This window comes from Phalacrocorax carbo, chromosome 2 (genome assembly GCF_963921805.1).
Source record: "Phalacrocorax carbo chromosome 2, bPhaCar2.1, whole genome shotgun sequence".
NCBI lineage: Eukaryota > Metazoa > Chordata > Aves > Suliformes > Phalacrocoracidae > Phalacrocorax > Phalacrocorax carbo.
In genome coordinates, this window is record NC_087514.1 from 46,463,745 (window position 1) to 46,480,703 (window position 16,959).

Sequence of the window (16,959 nt, forward strand, 5' to 3'; positions counted from 1 at the left end):
TGTCCTTTAGTAGGACCAACAACTTGCACTGGAGCAATGAAGGGGAATTGGCTGGGTGGACCTGCTCTTGCTAGTATGTCAAGACACAGTTCCACAGTTGGTAATGTCAGATCATCCACCAGTACAGAGATTTCAACAGCATCAAGACAGAACACACAATTGTACTTACGTCAAACTTGACACAGCACATTGGCTACACCAAATCACATTTTTAAGCAATTCACATGGGCACACTCCTTCAAACACAGTTAGGAGTCCAAGCTCCCCGCACATCAAATGATTCTCTGCCATGTAACAGGCAAGAGCGAGATAACCTACACTCTACTCTTCTCCTTGACACTTTTAAAAGAAGGGAACCATAACCCTAATTTTTATAGATTGGCTCAGAGCCTAAAGTATGAGGTTTTCTGTTATAACCAGAACTATTTTTAATAATAATTGTTTATCACAATATCCATACCAACACACAGCTTCTCTTAAAATCTTCCTTAGCTCTTGGCTTCAAGCGCTCCTGAAAGTTACATCCATACCAGGAGCCTTTTACCATAGTTATACCAACACACCCCATACTGCCAGCACACTCCCCAACACAGCTATAAAACCAAATCTTAATATGGACCCAAAACAAGTTATATCAGTAAATGATACATTAAGACAGCTAGGATACTGTTAGGGATGCTAGTCTTCCTGACTGAGATACCCATGTCAGGAAGTCTGTAGTATAAACAAATATGAATGTATGAGTTATCTTTTGCCCATTGACTTCCATTTAACAAAAACTTAAAAAAAAAAGTATAGTTTGGTAACGAAGAAAAACTCTCAAACCCTATTTAAGAGCTTCAGGCTGGCAGAAAAACAGGGTTTTTTTCTTTAATGACAGGGAAGAGGGGAGGGATTTCAGCCTTGCAAATTCTAAGCTATAATAATACTTCTCCTGGGGTCAGGAGAGGAAGAAATAAAAAATTCCAAACAGAAACACACAGAAAATAGCAGGTTCCTTTCAGTCTGAACAATTCAGAAGTCATCTTACTCTGGACAAAAAGCAACAAACTGAAATGCTGTACTGACACCACCACCACACCACACACCCACAAAAAGCACATAAACCAACCAAAGCCTTAAATAGGCCCTGAAATGGGCAATACACAAGGAAGACGAAAGAGGGCCAGGGCATGTGAAATGCTAACATATTCTATTCTGGCTGCAAAAAAATATTCCTGTGAAATTAAATTTTTGGAAGACACTCTTCTCTGAAAAACCTATTTTTTAAAAAAACTTTTTTTTTTTTTTGCCAGTTACCCTGCTCACATCGCATACTATTTTGCCTAGTAAAACATTCTGTGAAAACACAGAAAAAAATGGCTGATTTACTATCAGGAACCTACTATCAAGATGTATTACCAGGTTTACTGTAATTGCATTGTAATTATCTGAGGTTGTTCACAGTAACCTGGCTCGAAAAGCCAAAAGTATTTCTAGTAACTTGCCTGTTAACTCCCATTGGACATGGGATTTTTGTCTACAGAACTCCTCCATCGCTACTGTTAGTAGTGGAATGCAGCAATTCAATAGTGAACTTTTTTGTTTGTTTTAAAACAAATCTATTACTACAGACATAGTAAAAGCATTCCAACAACCAAGAAAACAACATGATTCTTGTTCAACACCAATAGATGTCTTCAGTGAAAAGCAGTACTTTTTTTCCTTTAACTACAAAAGCATCCAGTTGCTGCTGCGGAACTCAATCCATGAATCAACCCAAACATGCGCTACTGACCATACAGCAAGCCTCCACTGAGAAATCTGTGCCTTCATTTAATGAGTTTGATAAATCTTGATATTTCTGTTTACTGAAACTTCTCCTTTCTCAGCATTATGGGTACATCCCATTTCTTTGAACTGCTTTCCAACCAAGTTTTGATATCCTTCAGGAAAATTCAAATTTATAATTCTGTGTATCAGTAGCATTCATAAAGCTACATTTACGAAACACTGTTTTTCCCTACTCTCCTTTCAGCAAGTATGTCCCCAAAGCAATGAAATTCAGGCCCCAGAATATTCTGCATTAGCAGTTTTGAGTTTAAATTGGGAAAGTACTATGTTAACTTCAGTGGTAGAATGAAGGTGTTTAGCAGCAATATGTGGCCTGTACACATTGATCAGGATGGCGAGTAAGGTACTATGCAATTCTAGCGCATATGGTGGAAACTTCCATATAATGCAAGTATAATATATTCCACAGGAACATTCCAGTCATCACTGATTCTGTCACATAAAACCAAACAGATGTATTTCTATCAATGGTAACAGAATACAGAAGGACTTTATTAATGCCACTCAGTACAGATAGATGACATAAAAAGACAACAGAGACTCCAGAGCACTCTGTGCTTCCAAAAGTAATCACGGGCAACCCCTCAAAAACAACAGTGATCTTGAATGCTTTCTTCTCCATTTTGCTAGCGTCTAAAGTATGCATTGTGTCAAATCGATTGAACAGTGTCTTGTCGTTACTGTCCGCCACCGGCAAAGCTGTAAGCAACAGCAGTTTAGATCTGCAGACTCATGAAGACTAACCTAACTAAGCTTACCTGTAGAAAATTTCTAGGAATAGAAGTTCAAGAAGAAAAACAATCTGACATAATCAGGTAAAAATCCATTTCTATATAAAATGAAATTATTCATCCCAAAAGAAATAAACAAAACAAGATGCCTAACTTTAGGAAATAATAAGAGATGAGTAGCACCTAAGTTTTCACAGCTCAACTAAATAGATGTACACCAATGAACACGTCCAGAGTGAATGGCCATTTATTCAATGTGTTCATGTTTATCATAACTTAGAGCCTTTTTTGGTACAATCCTAAACATTAGAAAACTGCCATTTCACAAGAATTAAAGAAATCACCGGTATTCAACAGAGCCAGTAAGAACTGCATGGCCTATTCTGCTTTTGCAGGACTGAATTTTTATATATATATATATATATTTATATAAAACATGATATATTTTACTATGTAGGAGCTCTAACTGGTTAACTTCTTACACTTTTTGCAATATTTAAAATTAAAAACAAAAAAATTGAAAGCACACAGGTTGGAAGACTTCAAGCAGGAGGTACAATTCTAGGAACTGCACTAAAGTTATAGTATGCATTTCATCAGGTTTTGGGTTCTGGTTTTTTCTTACGAAGATATATCACTGGCTGAGGAACATTTCCAAGCATGAGCCAAGAAGCAGTCACAGCAGTGTGAAAGTTATGAACCTTCATCTTGAAACCTACCTTTTGGTTAAAGCTAACTGAAGTAATATTCCTTTCCAGAATTACATTGGTGCTAGTTTCTCTTTATTTCACTTAAGTGAAATCTGACATTTTTTGGTATCTTAACAGACAGTTCAAAACTAAAGTTAGTCTGCATGAAAACAACTTCCATAGGAATTTATTCTATATTTGAGCCTAGCCACAGCCATAAACATCCTGTACACAGCTTATATTAAGATGGAAGCTAATGAGAAACTATGCTAATACAGCAAAAGCCTCAGTCATTTATTGCAACACAGCATGCACACTTTGGCTGAGGGGAAAAGGTCTGGAGGGGTGTAGGGGTATTTATATCTTTAGGGTAGGGCACAAACACTAGTGTTTAAAAAACCAGTAATTTCACTGAAGACAGAACATAGATTTACAGAAGCAGATTTTTTTCCCCTAACTTTCAACTTCATTATGAATATTCATAATATTAAGACACTGTCAATTATCTGCTAGCAATAATAATTTAAAATGATAAATTCCAAACAGAATGATATTTGCATATTGACCTGTTCTTTCAGTAGTAGTTCTAGTTGCACTGGGTTAAAGTTTGCATTTAATACAACTTAAGCTGCTCCATCTCATTCTCTGGGTTCAGCTGCCAAATACGGTACAAGAGGTCTTCAAAGGAAACCAGAACTTACTTTATACTTGCACATTTGGGGGCAGGCAGACTATTAACTCGGAAAGGCAAGGCCATAAGCACAAGTGTTGTCCACTACCTGTCAGCTCGCACTTTCAAGGCTGAGCCCACCTCAGCGGCATTTGGTGGTATACAATCTCTGATTTACCTTTCACATACATCTTACTAGCAGCAATCACAAAATAGAGAATGCAGTATATAGTGATGGACTGCCTCACAAGGAAGGAGAGGTGGTAATACCAGTTTGCCTTACAAGGCCGAAGTTTACATTTAATTTAAAAAAAAAAATGCATTTAGATACCAGAAAAATAATAATAATGCTTTCAATATATGAACAATACTAAAGTTTATTTAGTTTAGGGGGTGGGAAGGGAAGAAATTAATTTCTATAGATCTAGGCATTAGTAGTTGGGATGTCGTAAACACATAGCTGATTTACAAATACATGTTAAAATGGCTTAGACCACAAACCTTCGGCTGGAGTAAGAGATCAGCATATCAAAACTGCAAAAGCAACATCAGCTTATTCAACATGTTTCAGTTGCTGTTGGCTTCACAATAAGAATGATGAGACCTTGAACTTGTCTTCTGCAGCACAGCAGGCATTCCAAATGTATAACTTCATAGGAAAAAGTCTGTGCAATTTTACATTTTATTAATTATGGTTTTAAATGTGAGAAATGACTAGCAGAACAAACAGCTCCATTATCAAGGCATCTTCATCTAAGTCCTCCCTTCTTTTCTCTTATCCTGCCTCTTTGGTAACCAGAAGGAAGTGAGCTAACCACTCCCAGTGATTTTGAGTTCTACCAATTCTGTTCCATAATTCATCAGATTATTTACTGAAGGCAGCCTTGTGGACAGGATTCTTCCTTGTGATGGTCAACATCCTCCAGGAAAATATCTGTTTAGTATTCCCTTCTAACCATGCCCACGACCACTCCTCTCTCCCCTCCTTCCCTGCTCCCCACTGTCCCTCCTTTCCCTTTACTCACCTTTCTCAGAAGAGCAGCAGACAGGGGGACACAGATGCCATTAACTACCTGGTTCATCAGAGCTGCTCCACACTCTGACCAGCATCCATGGAGAAGCCATTTCTCACAAATCCCAGCAAGTTTCTTCCATCCTTTATCATCTCTCCTTACAAGGTTCACACCTCACTGAAAACCTCCATTCCCCATCACCTGCAGTCCAACTTCCAAATGCCTCAAAACCTTCCTGAATTTTTATGTAGCAACAACACCCTAAACATCCTAAAGCTGTACAAGGTACAATAGTAAAGTAGCGTAAGAGCTATCATATGTATGTCAGTGAGCTGAAGCACACAGAGTAGCTAAGGCTGGATATGTGCACACACAGAACATAGTCCAGATCTGAGAAAAAACTCCAGCTGGACTCAACTTTATTAGCAAGGGTGCGACAACAGTTACGGTTTCAGTCTATCTTTGCATCTTCATTCAAATACAATCATCTTGAGTACAGTTGCTGGCAGGGAATTGCTAATGGTGCTCGTATAGATTGCACTAATGAAGCTCACTCCACTAGAAATACAAATGTAACACTACAAAACAGCAAAGGCATAAGCAAGCTCTTAGTAAAAAAAAACCACAACCAAAACCTTGAAAAGCTCCCACACAACAAGTCATTAAAATACCTATTTTTTGATTTTTTTGATGAAGTATCACAACAATAGAAAACTATAGTATAAAAGCCACTAGATTGCAGTCCTAAAAAAGGGGTGTAAATTGCTTTAAACTAATTTTACAAATTTGCACCAACATTAAATTCATCAGTCTGTACTATATCTCAGTGCAAGTTTGTTATAAATAATAAAAAAAAACAATAATTGTTAATTCAGAGTTTAGTTATGTCAGACACTGCACATCCAGTTGTGCCTAGCTGTAAAAAAACCAAATAGGAATTAAACAGTTAAGTCACTAAACAGCTCATCAATTGACATCCAAGCTGTTTTGGTGAAGGGTGGAAAGCATAGGCTGACTATGGTTTAAAAGTTAGCTCTTTATAGGCAACTACTGAATGAAAACACAGATGAGATATTAAACGGTCCAAACATCTTCCCATATGCTTTAGTACATGAAGTGACAGATTATGAAAAATGACACATTGTGACACTTATCAAACTCAGAATTTTATTACTATTACATTGTTTTGTACAAAATTGAAAGTCAGGAAACCAGTAAAAGAGTTTAGAAAAGATACCAGTCACTTCAAAAACCACCAGCAATATTGTGATTTAGCAGTCTAAGGAATCAGGATTTTATCAGACAAATAAATCCTCCCAATTTCTCATCTCAGAAGCTAAAAAAAACCCCTTGTTTAGTACAAATTAACCTCACTATTAAAAACAAAACTATATAAAGGCATGAAAGGCTAAAGGAAAGGTATAACGGCAAATAGGCCCAATTTTTGAAAGTTTCTTTTTAAACCTGAGACTGCGTTGGCAGAGAGAAAAAAGGATTTAAAATACAGAATTTTAAGCTATCTTTTAAAGAGCGATGACGTAAAAAAAAATCATTTCAGATAAAGGGACAGGAAAAGTGGGAGACTAAAGGTACCCAGCAAAGGCCAATATCTCTTGTCATGAAATGGCTTGCACAGGGTCTGCTTTAATAGTAAGAATACTATGTGTGACCCAGATAACAATAGTAGCATCAAGGATTTAGTTTAGCAAAGCTGTAAAGCCTTCTAAAACCAGTTAACAAGTCATTGATTAGCAAACAGTTGTTCTAACACTTGCATGAAGGTCCTTTCCAGCATGACTCAGCACCCACCCACAGTCCAAAACATAAAGATCCTTCAACCATGTAAAACAAATGATGTGATGCATCGTTATTGTTTCAGTTATACACATAAGCATACACTTATTGATATAATCAGCAAATGTACCAATCACCACATGTTCAGTAGCAAGAACTGACATTATTTTCCTACATTATTTTTGTGTCAGTCTTATTTCAGCCTGCTATTTTCTATGTGCCATGTCTCAGAAGTTCAAATTATTTAATATATACATGATCATATATTCCACTTCAGTGAGAAGAAAGTATACAATTTCTTCCTTAAAAACAGTTCTAAGTTACATGAATGAAGCTGGACACTTTACTAAGACTATATCGGTACCCTGAGTAAAGGACAGTATTTTTACATGTATTGGGAAAAATGTTTTTGATTTACTCAAGTAAATTTAAAATACACTTAACTATCCATTTATGAATAGTCACAAATGCAATGAAGGGAAGTGACTTTTACTTTGTACAGTTTATGTATGTCTAATTTTAAGAAGGGGATACTGAGTCTATCTAGATGTTAGAAATAATTTTTCTGATAATTTTTGTAATCTAGTTGATGCTTCTGAAACTTCTGAAATAAAGGATTAATTTAGAGCTCTGAAGTTCTATTTGTTGAAAGTTCCATTTATTCCAAAATGCTAACTAGAAATTATTTAGTCACATACTTAAAGCACCACACATTTTTGAAAAGGCTGTAAAAGAAGCTCATGTTATTCAGAACCAGTCTGACAGCTTCACAATCATAAGTTTTTGCACTGATGTACAGATTTTATTCAAAATATTGTTTGAATTTTATCTCATTAGTGTCTTCCAAATGACAAAAACAAGGAAAAACACTTCTTTTGGCAGGACAGCATATACCAAAACCCTTCTGAGTACAGCTTAAATATAGACTATTTTGAAGGCTTTCCCAGCAACACTTTCTTGTCCTTCCACAATCTACACTGAGGTTCCCACAGGCTTGTTGAGGCAGCAAGGCAACAAAACCTAAGTGACATGAGCAGCTGAAGCTGATCTAGTACTTCACATGAAGTTTTGGTCAGGATGAAGTACAAGCTATAGTCTAGGAAAAAGCAGGTAATAGTAGGGAGAGCAAGCCTGAAGGGACTGTCAACAAAATGAGGCTGAACAGTTTCACAGCATGTACTTAATGCTGCCTTTGGAAAAATCTTCCATAAGGCAAAACACAAACACTAACAGACATGTATGTAATTCAACTCCAACAACAACTCTTAAGATTTGGAAATCTAATTGTCACACATGAGAAGCCTTCTCATCCGTGCTTAGATTTACAGTATGGACCATCCACCTCCAACTGCTGAAAGGCATGTATCTTCCTGAAACTGTATGTGTTCTGTCTTCATCCAGGCTAATATTTTTCCAGGACTGTACAGAATAGTTTAGATAATAGGTTTTAATACTATGCCTGATAACAATCTTGAATCTCAAACAAACTCTGAAACAAAGTAGGCCACTTTTTTATCTCAGAAGGTGTTTAGCCTGTAAGCATACTCTTACACAGCTATTATAGCAGAAAGACCTAAGCTGGGGCATGTATTTAAGGACAGAGTTATAAAACACAATCACCAAAGACAGGAAAATGACATGGGCAAAGCTCAGAGAAGAAACAGAGTATCTTGCCTATATATGCCACAAAGTTGGAAAGAACTAACGGTTTATATATAGTTTAAAAGTAATTTGTAAGCTAGATTGTTCTCAACCCAGCTGAAGCACATCTAAGTTATTTGTGGCTTGCCAAGATGTTTTTAAGCATGCAGAACAATCACAGTTGCAATTCCTTGTGCAAAGGACAGGATGGGAAAATGCCCCACAGAGAGTGCCTGCTGCCTCATAGAATACAGTACTTTACTTTTGTTTTGTCTGATTACTTGCAGCTTCAAGAAGTCTGTGCTGACAGAGCTAATGTTATAAATACACAGAACAAACTCTGAGGATTGTAAAATTCTAAATAGCCTTTAAATGGACTTCTTGGACAGGTTCTGGATAAGCAAAAAATGTGATGGAGGCATAATAGAAAAAAGGGGAGGAAGCAACACAGCCCTGAAGGTAAAACATATTAGATAAAAAACAGACAACTATTTCCTCCACAAGGACAAAAAGAGGGAGGAAACAGGCATCCACCAGGTCAGAGGAAAAGAGAAGCATACCCATGACAAGCTTAACACACAAATTTTCTAGATACAAAGCTTAAATCATACCATCTCCTATGTGGAAAAAACAGTCTTTAAAACATTACTCCTACATCCCACTTATGAATCAATTCCTTTACTACTCATCTGAATGGCTCTTAATGTCTAGGAGTTTCCACACAGGGTATGGTGATCCATCAATCTCTGTCCCACTAAGCACAGAACAGACAGACATCAGCTGGATTGGGAATGGAGAAGAATTGCAAAGGATTTAAGGGAAACTATTATGAAACCCTACCTCACATTATGGAATCTTTTTCAATGGAGGATTTTAGAAAAAAAAAAGCTTTAAAAACAAGCCAACAACAACAAAAACCCCAATCACCAGGAAAGATACAGGCAGTCCTTGCTTCACAGCTCAGGGAGTTAGACTGAATGCACTCAAGACCACTTCCAGCTTTTCATTTTTAATATCAGCTTCCTTACAGCTGCAGTCATGAATGTTTAGAACAGCTTTCACCACTACTAAATGTTTGCAAATAGAAGTAAAAAACAGTCAAGAAAACAAGGCACTGACATTGAGGGTTGTGCCATTTCTATTAAAAGAATAAATCATATATAAATTCAAAGGGAAATATGTTTTTGCACGGGCAATGTAAGTCACACAAAGAAGCCGATTCATCCTTACAGATTAGAATATCTGGAAGTGAGAATTAGGGACTTTACGGGAAAAAAAATACTTGTTTGGCATCTAGTTGGGCTCCTTCAAAGGCATTAAGCACACTTTCAAAAAAGGTTGCTTGTGACTGACTGCATACTAGAAGATAATCTGGAATCTCACGCGTAATTGCTGACTGCAGATCAGTTGATTTTTCTCCCCCAAGTGCATGGTTTCAGCAAACCAAGGGGAATTTTCATTAACTTAGCCCTATTCACCCTCCCCCAAGCTACTGAAGCCCACAGTTGAAGAGGAACAAGACAAAAGCCTTTAGCAGCCCACAGTCAGAACCCAGTATTAGACACTGCTGCCTTAATTCTCATCTTTTCACACGTAAATTCTAACCACTTAGTGACATAATCACTGCTTTCAGGAAACATTCACATTTTAGACAGATACATCTATATCCTATACATGTATGTTAATCTTAAGTAAAACCCAAATTATGGAAATGAAGAAATTAACTCTTTAATTAACTCCTTTTAATGACACCATTGATTAGTTTCTTTTTCTCAAGTTACATAAGAGATTTTAAATAGCATGCTTTGGTAAATTGTTTCTTTTAATGTGAAACTAAGTTTAACTACATCTTCTGATCTGTATTTTCAAAGAGATTAACAGAATGAATCTCCAGCTAACCAGTATGAAATTGGCTGATTGTATCAACAATAGCTGTTCTCTGCTTTAAAAAGTTGACTTATTTTTCCCCAGACCTCCAGCAGTACCCACACAAACAACATCGGTCCAGCTTCAAGCAGGAGGAGTGGCAGTACCGGAAGATTAATCAAACTGCAGCTTACAAATGTCAATTTCTAGGACATCCAATATCTGTGTCTAAAATTAGTCAATATCAATGATTTTTAATATGCAAGTAAGATACTCAGCAACAACATAACACCAGCATACAGTTTCTTTAGCACGCATTAAAGAACAGCTATTTTCAAACTAAATTATCTGTTGTTAAAGGCATGTAATTTTTTACATGATTGTTCAAACAACTAGTGAGACCAGGAAAGGAATTTCTAGGATAAAACTAAGACAGTTGACAAGAGTAACAGTTTTGCTGTTGACTTTCTTGGGGCTAGAATTTCATTCCTGGACTTCATGCAACCAAAACATTATTTTTTCTGAAATAATGATTAAGTTGAACTGCATAGCAAGAGCAGATTAAATTCACAGAGCTAGGTAGAGTTAAATCTTATGCCCATAGAAAATCATTCCCTTCGCTCCTCCACAAATTAGTATAACACAGCTTCCTGGCAAGACCATTTTTCTGGGTGAAGTCTTAAAAATCGAAATTTCTGCATAATACATGGAAAGAACAAAACAAACACGGGCTCCCCCCACCCACCAATCTATGCATGTGGCAATAAAAAGCCTATAGCATATTCTCCACAGGAAAAAGTATTTTGCTTTAGAAGCCCTGACTAATTTTCCCAGCAGTTCTGTTTACGATTCTGTCTGCTTGCTTCATTTTGCTCAAATGATTTCACTTCTTGAACAAGGCATATATGCAGTACTAGCACTTTACACCTTTTGGAGCAGATCCATTGTAAATGGTTTTCTACATCTCCCACTTCTTTTGAACTTTAGGTGTGGCTATATTCCTGAGACAAAAATAACTGTACTGAGTGAGTGCATACAGGGGCTTTTAAAATATCACATGTAAAACTGTGAAGAGCATTTATAGCAGTAAAACTAAGAAAAGTTAGAAAAAATATTTCTTCTTATAGAGTTGAATGTTCTGTAGGAAAATAGCTTTTTTTACTGTACAAGTTTTTAATAACAGATATTCTACAATAGCCAAACTGAATGGACAGTGATGTTAAATGCCAATGCTCAAAACACATGACCTAAAATGACTTTACTTCCTGCGAATTACAGGAAATCCTAGGCCAGAGCCCAGACATAAGCTATAGTCTTTGGGAGTTGCTACATCATCATCATCATCATATCATCTTTTTAAACTTAGATGCCAGGAAGTCTACAAATTTTAACAAAATAAAATGCAGTAATCCACAGCTGAGTAAATACTTAAGTTTCTCTAATTTATCCATACTAGCTCAGTCTACTATATGCAATAATGCATCCTTTTGGACACCTTTCACAGAGTTGCAAGAGCTGCTCTATGCCCCAATTTGTTGTAACCTTCCCAAATTCCACTCCATAAATCCCCCATCCTCAAAGTCACACTACCAAGTAGAGAGGACTCTCCTACCCCAAAAAAATCTGCCCAAGTTCTCCTCAAAGAGGCAACAGTAGGGTACCAAGACCAGTTTCAGTACACAGAAGTTTATTCTGTTTTGTTATAGTCTTAATCCCTCAGCGATCCAGTGGATTGGGAGCAGAAATAAATTAGTAGCCAATGTTCAGGCTAGACTGACCGCTGAGGTCAACTCACTCCTCTATCCTGAGCTCTGTCAATCCCACTTATAAAGTGTCCGGGGTGAGAGAAGGGGAAAACGAGGCCCAGAAGACTTCAGCTTTTCATACCAGGAAAAGGTCTTTTGTGTTTCAAGCCTCTCATGAAATGAAACTGAGGCAGTGTAACTATGCTTATTAAACTTCTGCATTTAGTCCTTGAAGCAATATTCTTGTTCCTTTCTTTATCACCACCTTCCACAATATTCTGCCATGCAAATGTTCAACACACTGGCTACTGATAGGGGATTCCTGGGATGACTTGCAGCTCTTTGCCGTTCCGTTTGCCTATAAGGGAGACCCCTTGGCTCCAGTGGCTGTCTAGTGAAAGAAAGCGAGATGCATCACTCCTCTTCCCCACTATGCTGCAGTCGCCACCAAACTGAAGTACCTTTGCCCCAATATACAGCACAGGCCTGACCCCTTTTCCCCTACACCAAAAGGGGAGAGACAACCCTTTATTTTAGATACTGCTATACCACGACTTCTATACTCACCGCATGGCACACTAGTACCAATCTTTAGCACGAATCTTTTTCCTCCGGCACGTTTGCCAGCCTAGTGGCACCTCCTCCCTCCCCTATACGCAAACGCATCTGCCCGCTCCTGCCTCTTAGCAGACAAAGTCTTCTCTTCCCCAGCACCTCACCGCGCTCGTTACAGACCCCGAAGCCCTTTCCCCCACCGCCCACCCCTCAGGCCAGGCTCCCACAGGGCCGCCGCTGCCCTGCCGGCAGGTGGGGCCGTGCCTGCAGCGGGACCGGGACCGGGCCCAGCACCCCTGAAGCCTCCCTCCTGCTCCTCCTCCTCCTTCTTCTCCTCCGCACGCCAGGCACTCCCAGCAGGGGCGCCTCAGGAGCACCCCCCACCCCGAGCAGGGCGCCCCCAGAGCCCGAGCCCGCCGCCGCGCGCAGTCCCAGGCCCGCCGAGCCCCCTCACGGACCTGTAGATCCAGCCATCTTGTCCGAACCCCCCCGCCGCTCCGGGCCTGCACGCGATGCGCGTCACTTCCGCTTGACACAGGGCGTCACTTCCCACAGGGCAATCGCAGCTCCTGAGCGCGGAGGCGCGCGCGGCAAAGGCAGGGGGCGGAAGGGGTGGGTGGAAGATGCGCGCGAGCGACGGGGGCGGGGCGAAGGGGAGGGGGCGGGGCCGGCGGGGTCGGTAGCCGAGGGCGGCTGAGGCGCCCGGCGCCGTCCCGGCCGGTCGGGTGGCGGGGAAAAGCCGCTTCCCTCGCAGGAAGGCGGCGGGCTGAGCACGGCACGGCGGCCGCCGGGAGGTCAGGGGTCCGTCCGCCGCAGCTGCCCGACCAGGCCCGGGGGCGAACGCAGGTGGAGCCGGGGCCGCCGCTGCAGGCTGGGACTGGGCTCGGCGGCGCCGTCCGGGGCCCGCAGCCCTCGGCCAGCCCCAGCCGCCTCTTGCGGCAACGGCCGTCCCGCAGGTGCCTCCCTAACGAGCGGCAGCGCCCCTGCTCTGGTCTCCGCATCCCGTCCTACTGTAGATACACGCTTAATTCGTACTGACAGACTAGAATGAGAGCGCGTTACATCCATTTACAGATTCCTCTGGTAGAAATCAAGAAGCAAGGATGCAAAATGTTTTTCCTCCAGGTAACGGGAACACCGTCGCCAACGAGGAGTCACTGCCATCCTTGCACATACAAGAGCCTGCCTCCGGTCATTTTTCCACCACTGTCTGATCATAGATCAAACACTGTAGTTGCCACCTGTGCATAACGTAATAAATCTACCATAGCTTTTAGTTCTTCCATTGATTTCTGTTTTACCTTTATAAAAGAAAAGCTTTGACCAGATTTCTGTAACAGGAATAAGGAGGAGTTTCCACATTACCACCACCAGAATTAGAAGTAAGCTTTCCAAGTACAGGGAAACTATTTCTTAAGCTGCATTTGAATGATGTGTGGAGCTTTCTGTTGTCACACCAAGGTGATTGTAGGGATTCTCTTATGTAGCCTATTTCAGTATTTCATTTAGTGGTAACAGTAAGGATACTGAAGCCACAATATTTAAAGATTTTTGTTCTCTACTTATTATAACATCACCAGAGAAAATACTGTGGCACGTCCTTCTGTTTGAGGCCACATGAGCTGTCCCTCTTTTCCTATTATTTGTGAGCCAGAAAGGAGCCCTACAGCCACCTAATGCCTCAGCACTTATTTTTTCAGAAGGATTCATCCGTCTTTTTAGGTGACCCCATGCTAATGATGAACAGCACACCAGCCTATCTTCTAAGACGTGATGCAAATACAGCTGTAGGCTTACCGAACCACAGCCGACTTGTATTCTATGAGTCCCTGCCAGCACACAGTGGATTCCGCAGCCTATCTCTGTCTGTACCCACCCACTAGGTGTAGGTCCCATCTTCTGGTTAATGGCAACAAATTCTTACACTACTAATCACAACCACAGAAAATAAAGACAAAACAGGAGCCGAGGGGGGGCTAGGTAGAACCCTCGCTTTTCTGATGTTGTGGGAAGTTTACTGAGATAAAAGTGTATTTTTTTTTTTTCCAACACTGAACTTGGTGAAAAATACCTGACAGCTAGAGGCTGAACAAATCAAAGGTGTAAGTTCCTTTTCTTCCAAGCTATCAAAGGCTTACCCATGGTAATGAAGTTTTCTCTTTTTGAAAAGTGAGAGGTGAGTTCTTTGAAATACAACTTCTGCTTTACAACTTGGTTGAAATAGGGGAATGGTAGTCATTACAACAAAAACCTTTGTAAACTTCACTGTCAAACATCACACAGCATCCCTTGGGAGAAAACTTAGAACAGCAGTGCGTTCAGCTCAGAAAATCAGTGTACTACAATCATGTTGTGGAATAAATTTATTTAGAAGAAGCTTTTTACAGAGTTGAGACTTCCGAGTGCTGATTCTACAGACTGCTCTCATGCTGTAAAACACCGCCTCCAGAGTTACCAGACCAATGGCTCCCAAGTCCATCCCACCCTTTCTAAGTAATATTTGGAAAAAGTGTTGATAAAAGGCAAGTAAGGAATAATTACTCCCCCTTCTTAGACTACAACAAACACAGACAAAGGAAAAAGGTACCTTCCAGTAAGTTTAGGACAAACAAATTATTTTTTCCACAGAATAACTGACCTGTGTAACTCATTTAAGCATGATATTACAGAGGGCACAAGTCTGTGTGAATAGCAGTGATAATAAAAATCATAACATAGCTAAATTCCCTTGTGGTTCTTTACACAGATTATCTCTGTGCAACTTCTGCCTTGGGAAGCAGACTGACCCAGAGTAGTCACTCCCTTTGACACAGAGCTCTGGAAACTGCTTACCAATCATCAGGTAATTTCCTCCCATAGGTAGTGCTTTTGGCAGCCAGGACCCTTGCATCTCTGAATCCAGTAAATCCTTCACAAGATAGTCTACCTTAAAAGTAAAGACAGAAAACACCACATGGGATGAGAAAAAGCTCTTACTTATCTTCATGTCCTACTGTGTCTATAAACCCTAACAGGCATAAAAGACCCACTGTAAGAAGCAGGGTATAAATGTAGCCGACAGTGATTAGTCTGGAGAGCTTACAGCAGAATCCGTAGCTCTGCAGGTGATGGCAGATGGCACCTGTACAGAGCCCCACTAGATCCTCTCACTTCATCAGTGCAAAACTTGTGTCTGATTAGCCAAGAGGAGCAACATAACTCATCCTCTTTAAAAGCACAGTTAAGTGTCAGGTATTAAGCAATATCAGAAACACAGAAAACATGGAAGCAAAAATACTCATGTAGAAAACTACTAGAGTCTCATTCCAAGCAAATGGACATTTAAATCATTACCTGAGCCCAGAGGGGACTCCTGAAGACCAATAGCCTTCACATTCGCAACATATAGCAGTCTTGAAGTTGCAATACCTCTTTTCTCTCCAGTAGGTGGAGAATACAAAAGAAATAAGCAAACTCGATTTCTAGCCCATCCATCCAGAGTTTAACTCCTTTCTTGTTGTGTCATGGGAGGATCTTCAAGTTCTCTTATTTTCCCAAGAGGTTCTACTTGCACATCCATGCAGCACAGTATCTCCTCCTTCCTTAACCTGAAACCCAATTAATAATTTTTGTTTCCTGATTTCCGTTTGTTTTAACATGTGTACTCCCAAGATCCTGATCGCACAAATTCACCGTATTTATAGGAAGTACATTTTGCTCATTTCCTCATGCCGCCTCAACCTGGAAGTACAAGCAGTTACATACCTGAATGAGCTAGTAAGAAAATCAAATTAGAATAGTAAAATGGGCAAGCATAGCTTTACAGTGAAAGTTGCCATTATATTTCACAAGATGTGAAAATTCACAAGCAAAGGACATCATCTTGCTACCGGGACTGACAGAGTTACAGAATATTCTAGCCCATTGTTTCTAATAAATGGCCTGTACAACCAAAATAGAACAAAAATAATTAGTATTACATCAGAAATACAAAGTTTTGTTCATTATACACTAAACTATAATATCAAATATAAATTTAACTAATGAATGAAGTCATAAACCAAAGATTTAAGGGCACATTAAAAAAAATCCCTTATTTTTCTCTATAATTTGTTCACGTTACTTATTATTGTATTAAAATGTCAGCAAGTTTTGTTATTTCATGCAGGATTATACTTCTTTCCTCCCTGTAAGCAAAACAGCACACATATGATTCTGAAAAGAAAAAACCATTTAAAACAACGTGTTAACTTTTTTCCAAGATTTCAGTTCATTCAAGTTTTTTACACGCTCATACAAGAAAAACAAAGTGTAATGTTTTTAAACTCTGCCACTTAGTTTCTAATAAAACAGATGTTGAAAATATTCCCTGGAGAATGCGGGCATCGATCCCGCTACCTCTCGCATGCTAAGCGAGCGCTCTACCATTTGAGCTAATTCCCC

General features: G+C 39.7%; 1 protein-coding gene and 1 non-coding gene across 3 annotated transcripts in view; both read right to left on the minus strand.

Annotated features, from left to right (window-relative positions):
• UBE2V2 (ubiquitin conjugating enzyme E2 V2) overlaps window positions 1–13,151 on the minus strand; it is a 28,894-nt gene extending 15,743 nt beyond the window's left edge. Inside the window, exon 1 of one of the 2 annotated variants that reach the window (XM_064442743.1) lies at window positions 12,996–13,151. In XM_064442743.1, the coding sequence (XP_064298813.1) occupies window positions 12,996–13,011 (16 nt within the window). In that variant the 5' untranslated portion in view covers window positions 13,012–13,151. Of the gene's footprint in view, window positions 1–4,424; window positions 4,556–12,995 lie in introns of those variants that run through there. The other variant, XM_064442744.1, reaches the window with a different exon arrangement.
• A 3,735-nt stretch (window positions 13,152–16,886) lies between these two features.
• TRNAA-AGC (transfer RNA alanine (anticodon AGC)) lies at window positions 16,887–16,959 on the minus strand. The gene has a single exon. It is a non-coding gene; the product is annotated as a tRNA-Ala (tRNA).